This window comes from Malurus melanocephalus, unplaced genomic scaffold (genome assembly GCF_030028575.1).
Source record: "Malurus melanocephalus ecotype Western Australia unplaced genomic scaffold, MMel_1.1 scaffold_318, whole genome shotgun sequence".
Taxonomy (NCBI): Eukaryota; Metazoa; Chordata; class Aves; order Passeriformes; family Maluridae; genus Malurus; species Malurus melanocephalus.
The window spans coordinates 94991-101534 of record NW_026623550.1 but is presented as its reverse complement, the minus strand read 5'-3'; the positions used below and the strand labels follow the sequence as shown (position 1 = coordinate 101534).

General features: G+C 57.1%; 2 protein-coding genes across 2 annotated transcripts in view; both read right to left on the bottom strand.

The window, feature by feature from the left end:
- Positions 1-2058, bottom strand: part of LOC130580239 (granzyme G-like) — a 3162-nt gene extending 1104 nt beyond the window's left edge. Inside the window, exons 1-4 of the mRNA XM_057377604.1 lie at positions 1872-2058; positions 1615-1774; positions 358-499; positions 36-269 (exon numbers count right to left, since the gene is read on the bottom strand). Of these exons, the coding sequence (XP_057233587.1) occupies positions 36-269; positions 358-499; positions 1615-1774; positions 1872-2058 (723 nt within the window). The remainder of the gene's footprint in view (positions 1-35; positions 270-357; positions 500-1614; positions 1775-1871) is intronic.
- A 2070-nt stretch (positions 2059-4128) lies between these two features.
- Positions 4129-6271, bottom strand: LOC130580240 (mast cell protease 1A-like). Its single transcript, XM_057377605.1, has 5 exons — positions 6180-6271; positions 5936-6083; positions 5600-5735; positions 4834-5085; positions 4129-4592 (listed from the first exon to the last, which is right to left on the bottom strand). The coding sequence occupies exons 1-5, from the start codon at positions 6250-6252 to the stop codon at positions 4458-4460; spliced, it is 744 nt and encodes a 247-aa protein (XP_057233588.1). The 5' UTR covers positions 6253-6271; the 3' UTR covers positions 4129-4457.
- Positions 6272-6544: the final 273 nt, after the last annotated feature.

Here is a 6544-nt window from a genome sequence, read left to right as displayed (position 1 = left end):
CCTCCTCCTCCTCCTCCTCCCTGGCAGGCACTGACCTTTTCAGGTACCCCAGCCGTCTTGCTGTGACCACAGATCACGTTGCCAGCCAGCCCGGGGTTGTAGCTGAGGCAGTCCCTGGGTGTGACGATGGTGACAGTGGCCTCRTGGAAGGTGACAGTGGCCGTCCCGTAGCCCCAGCCGGCCACGCTGCACTCGGCGCCGCCACGGACTCTGGATTTCTGGATGGAAATGGGTCTGACGTGGCTGTTGGTGGTGGCATTGCCCTTCAGCTGTGTGAGGGGACACAAAACACTCCAATGAGTGCCAGCCCTGTCACTGCTCTGTCCCCTGCTGCTCCGGGAGCCCCAGCCAGGTCACCTTCAGCAGCAGGATGTCGTTCCCGTTCCTGGGGTTGGTGAAGGMTGGGTGCCTGTGGTAGCTCTCCACCTCGAAGGTTTGCCAGCTCTCCTCTCTCCTCTGGAGCGTTTGGGCTCCCAGGATGACCGTCAGGGGTTTGTGGCTGGGGGGATCAAGGACAGAGGGGTCAGCAGCTTGGCCCTGCCTCGCCTGGCAGTGCTGAGGCTCATGTCCCTCAGAAAGAGAGACCCTGCACACGCCCATGGTGTGTATATTTCTATACAGAAATATATATGTATATTTATTTTGTATATTTCTATACAGAAAATCCATTTTAAATTCATTTTTGAAGAAGAATGGTGGGAGCAAGGTGCTCCCTGCCAATGAATAAATTCGCCTGGGAGTGCTGAGGCTCATTTCCCTCAGAAAGAGAGACCCTGCACACACCCATGGTGTGTATAGCATGTATTCCCTATACAGAAAATGCATTTTAAATTCATTTTTGAAGAAGAATGGTGGGAGCAACGTGCTCTGCCAGTGAATCTGCCCAGCCCAGAGCAAGCTCCCATTGACAGACCAGATAAAGTTTATCTCCAAATCTCAGTCTGAGCATATTTGGTCCAAAGTTGCTTCTTTGTTATTCTGGGTTTCACAAGCCCAGGGAAGTCCAGGGGTTTCTAAATCAGGAACCTTCTATGTCCTTTGCATCCCCAGGAGAAGGTGCTGCTTTGGGAAATTTGGAAAGGTTTTTGAGTCCCTCCCAATCCCYCAGGTGAGGTTTGGCCATCCCAGCTCCTGGGCTCTGCTGGTTCTCCCTTTTCCCACCCAGCTGTGGGGCCTGGGTCTCTGTCACCAGCCCTGGGCTGTCAGATGTGTGCACATCTGGAAAAATCCCTCCTGCCCATCCATCCCCCAGCTGGAGAGGTGGGAAAGGACTGGGCAAACTGCTGGTTCCCAGGAAATAATTCCAACAGCCCTGAAAAAATTGGTGGCAGAAAGGGCAAAGCCTGGCCAGTCTGAAAAAGCCACTCTGACCTCCCATTGCTGACATCCAAGAAAAAATTAAACGAGTCATGGAAGGGGGATTAAAAAAAAATCAGAATAAGCATCTGGGGTGGGCTGGGGGGGCTCAGCGCTGTCCCCACCCAGGGACAGACAGAGCCTGGCCATGGCTGAAGGGGCTCCAGCTGTGAGATTTTCACGCAGGAGATGTTCCCCAGGCCGTGGTGGAGCTGATTCCTCAGGAAAGGTGCTGTGATGACCCCAGCAAAGACTCACTCGAGGCACTGCGCCGCCGTCACYACCCAGCCGGGCGCCAGCAGGAATCCCCCGCAGAAATTGTCGTCCTTCCCCTGCAGAAATGCCAGGTAGGGCGTGGGGTGTGCCCTGGAGGGTGGCCTGGCTTCTCCTCCTCCCTCCCTCCAGCTCTGGGGGTGATCTGGAACAAAGGGGATTGAGGATGATGGGGTTGGAGGGCACGGAGGTGAAATCCATCCATCCCCAGCCCCATGTGGCCTCCAGCCCGCTCTACTTACTGGTGCTGACTGGGGGACACAGCAGCAGCAGGASGGGGAGCAGGAACGTCTGCAGCTTCTCCATGGTGGCCTTCTGGGCTTCAGCAGGTCCCTCAGAGGTGGGGCAGCTTCTGGGGTCCTTTCCTGCTCCCAGCGAGGTTTTATAGCCTGACACCAGACTCCAGGAAACCACAGCAGGCAGACTCATCGGAAGAATCTCTCCACAAGCTGCATGYCTCAGCAATGTGAGAGGGGAATTCAGCCAACCTTGGCCTTGGGCACCAACCCACCTTCATCATGGGTCTCATCTGAAGGATCTGACGTCCTTCTAAACCCAAAAGTTAATTTTAGAAAGTTGCCCTTGTGCTGGAAGTTRTGTGGAAGCTCCATCATCCCCACCTCTTMCAMTTCCAGAGAGATCTTCCCTTGCAGSTTCTGTTTTTTGTCAAAGCACTCGCAAAACCTCTTGATTTTAATCACCAGCCCTACATGAGCCGGATGCATCRGTGCCAAARAMYRTGCAGGGACAGGTGAGGASCCTCCTGCTGTCCCTCAGTGGATGCAAAATTGCTGTGGATGTGTCCTTAATATGGAATTGATGATATTGGGAAGGAATTCTTGGCTGTGAAGGTGGTGAAACCCTGGCACAGRTYGCTYATGAATGGCTGYTCCATCCYTAAAAGTGTCCAAGGCYGGGTTGGACRGGGTTTGGAGCACCCTGGGATGGTGRAATATCCCTRCCATGGCARAAGGTGGGATGGGATGATCCCTTCCCATCCAAACCATTCCAGGATTTCCCAGATTGACCAAATTTTGAACATTCACAGCTCGGCTGTGACGAAACATGGCCTGGCTGCCGGTAAATCTGCCTTCCCCCTGCCCCCAGTGCCACGGGCAAACCCCACCTTTGAGCTGCGATTTACCATTCTCGTGCAAAGCCTGCAGCAGCTGGAGCTTCGAGGAAAACCCTGACGTGACAGAGATTTGCAAGGCACAGATAAGCAGCTGCAGCCTGTTCACTTGCAGATTTCYGAGCTGATAGCAGCTGCGAGCACAAACCCAAACATGGACCCTTCTCTCTATCCCCAGGGCAGCTCGAAAGCACAGGTGATGCATTTTCCCTTCATCCCGGGCAGGAATGTGGGGGATTTATGAGCAGAAGTGCRGGATGGGCTGTGGAAATCTGTTCCTGTGATGGAGGTGACTGATGGGACACTGAGAAAGGATGTGAGAGCAGATCCAGAGCTCCTTTCCTTTGGTTTTCATCTGTTTAAAATTCCCCACCGTTTTTTCCCACCGCAAACCGACCCAGCCTGCTCCTGACATCACTGAAATCCGTCATTCATCCCCTGCCAGGGATCCCCCAGAGCCTTCCCCAGGAAACTCTGGCTCTCCCTGCACTCGGGAGATGCACAGGAGAGAGGAGGATGAAGGAGAGGAAGGTTCAGATTCCASTCTGAAAACACCTCCCGAGCATCCTTTGAGGGGAGGATTTCTCTGTGGGCATCGTCAGGCTGAGGGGAGAGCTTTGGGGGTTTGCAAAAACCCCTAATGAAGGGCCAAAATGTGCCAAGGAGCTTCACAGCGGCCAAACCCCAACCTGGGGGCTCATCCCTGCCTTGCCCAGAGCCGGGAGGAAAGGAGGATGTGGCTCAGGGTCAGGCATTTGTGTGAACCCAGGTCCTTTTTGGGTGAACCCAGGTCCTTTTTGAACCCTTTGACCCTTTGGGTGTCTCTGCCCAGCAGAGGGTGAAGGGCTGTGACAAACGGCAGCAGAAGGGGTGTGACAGCTGAGATTGGGCTGTGCCATCCCTCAAGGACCCAAAAACCCCGTCCTTGGTGCCTCAACAGCCTCCTGGCCACACCCGAGGGCACAGTCCACAGAAAGTCCAGCCCGAGGAGCCTCCTGGAGCTGAACAAACAGGGAAGATAAGCCCRGAGTGCCCTGTGACCGTGCTGTGCCCTGGTGCCACCCTCCCCCGGGCACAGGGAGGGGCACAGAGTGGCAGTGACAGCTTTGGGGTGCTGGGGATGGCTGATGTACCCCAATCCGAGCTCCCAGGGGGTGACAACGGCGCTGAATGCAGAGTGCACCCCTCGCTTTTCACAGAATATCTCAGTTTTTGTCACATCACCCCGGGAAGGGCAGCCACCCCTCTGGTTTCTGCCGGCGATTTGGGGCACAGGGCTGTGCCTGTGCCATCCCAGCAGCCCAGACTGTCACCCAAACCCTCCCTCCTTCGCCCCGTGGCCACAAAAAACGCGACAAAGTCCGGGAGATGCAGCTCTGAGTTTATTGGGGATGATTTAGGTGCGGCAGGGTGAGGGCAGGAGCGGGGTTATCTCTGAAGAAGTGGGTTCTGCTGTGGCACAGCCTCTCTTTGTGCCATCTGGGGCCACCCCCGCTTCTGCCAGGGTGATTTACACAGCCCTGGCATGGACAGGGAACGGGACAGCGACCTCAGGACAGAGTGAAAGGGACCCACAAGCGCCCTGATGGGGTCACTCGGGCTCCCGAGGACAGAGGAGGGAGCTGAGCCTGCGGGAAGGGCAGGAATGAAGCTGTTGGAGCCTCCAGCAGGGCTGGAGCAAACTCTGCCACCGCCRCTACTCCTTCATGACCTTTCTGATCCAGGGCAGGTAGTTGGAGATGCGGGTGTAGACCCCGGGCGGGGCGGGATAGCCGAAGGAAACGATGCCTTGGGCCACTTTATTGCACACCAGGGGCCCGCCAGAATCCCCCTGGGGAGAGAGGAGATGGATTTTTGATCGGGAAATGGGTTTGGGAACGGGTTTGGGAATGGGTTTAGGAACGGGTTTGCTCCTGGTCTGTTCTGCCCCACATCCCACCCAGCTGTGGCTCTGCCCTGGTGCTGTCAGGACATCCAGGGGGTCAATCCAAAAATGGGAATTGTGTTTAAGGGCTCATCACCTTCCCTGGGACCCATCTGAGCATCTCCTGCCCCCCATGCCCTCCCCGTACCTGGCTGGAATCCTTCAGCTGGTGGAAGCTGCCAGCACAGACCATGCCCGAGTCCAGGTGGGGGTAGAAGAGGGTGCATTTCCTGCGGCTGTAGATGGACACTCGGGTCTCAAAGAGCTTGTTGGTGGCCCTGTCCTCGTCGATCAGCCCCCAGCCGGCGATCAGACACTTGGTGCCTGTGGGGAGGTCGCTGCTGGATTTGGGCAGGGGGATAGTCTTGACGTACTCGTTGAGAGTGACCTTGGAGGTCAGCTGGGGACAGAGTGTGAGCTGGACAATTTCTGAGCAGGGGCTGTGGGGCTGGCAGGTGCTTGCCCACAGCATCTGGACCCACTGGACACTGTGACTGGTCACTGCTGAGTGATTCAGGCCACCCAGAGGGGACAAACGCTGTGACATCTGTCCCCTTCCCACAGTCCCCATTTCCACCTCAGCCCAGCAATGCTCTGGCACTGGGGACCCGCTGTTCCTGCTGCTGGGGCACTGGGGAGTGCCAGGCTGTGGCTGGGCACCCACAGCTCCTCTTCACCTGCAAACAAATCCTTTCCCTCCTCCCTCCATCCCTGCCATGCCCAGCTCTGGGAGATGCTGTAAAAACCACCCCAAACCTCACCCATGGCTCCTTCCCTGCTCCCTCCCATCCCTGTCAGTCTCCTTCAGACAGAAACAGCTTTGCAGAAGGCTCCAACATCCACGACAAGCTCTTCCCAGCCCCTTTCAGCCCCCCAGCCCCATCCCACCCCTCTGCCCCTGCACAAATCCTTGCCTGGAGCAGCATGATGTCGTTGTACATCGTCTCGGGGTCGTACTCGGGGTGCTCRTAGTATTTGAGGACTCCCCTCACCTGCTGGGTTTTCTCTGGTTTGTGGACGTCGTGAGCCCCCAGGATGACCGTGGTGTTCCTGGCCACGTGGAGGGGACAAAGGGGTGTCACCCACCCCCTGATTTGGGCAGAGGGGTGGACAGGGACAGAGGGGTGGACAGGGACAGAGGGGTAGACAGAGCAGCCCAGCACAGGGGGAAACTGCTCTGGAATTATCACTCTGAAGTTACCCCACAGGCCAGGGGGACAAAGAAGGGGACCCCCCTAGAGGGTACTCACCCCATGCAATGTGCAGCTGACATCACCCAGTCAGGGGCCACCAGGAAGCCCCCGCAGTGGCCCAGGTCGGCCACCTTCAGGAACGCCATGTAGGGGTGCGAGTGGGGCTGTGCCTCGTGGCCCCCCACGATCCCATCCCGCACAGGACCTGCAAAACCCCCCAGCACAGCATGAGCCAGGGGCTGCTGACAGCCAAAAACCCCAAAAAAGAGCCCCCCTCACCCCCAGCAATGCCCMAGCTCACTGGTGCTGGCCCACGGGCAGCAGAGCAGCAGCAGCAGGGCGGGCAGTGCCCGGGGTTGGCACATTTCTGCCATGGCTGGATGCTCCTTCCTGGACCTGTGGAAGCCTGGAGTCTCCACGAGGCCAGGGGCTGGTTTTATAGCCAGCCCAGCAGCCAGGAAGCCATGTGCCAGGGGCTGATTGTGCTAATCTGGGCATCCCTGGCCCACGCTGCTCRGTGCCCACGTGCCCGTGGCTGTGATGGATGGGTGATAACACAGGACAGAAAAGTTTGGGCAGAGAATCTGGCTGTGTACAGGGCYCCAGGCAGACAGAGAGATGTCCTGCTGTGGTTTTGAGGTGTGATTTAACATTTCTGCCACTGTT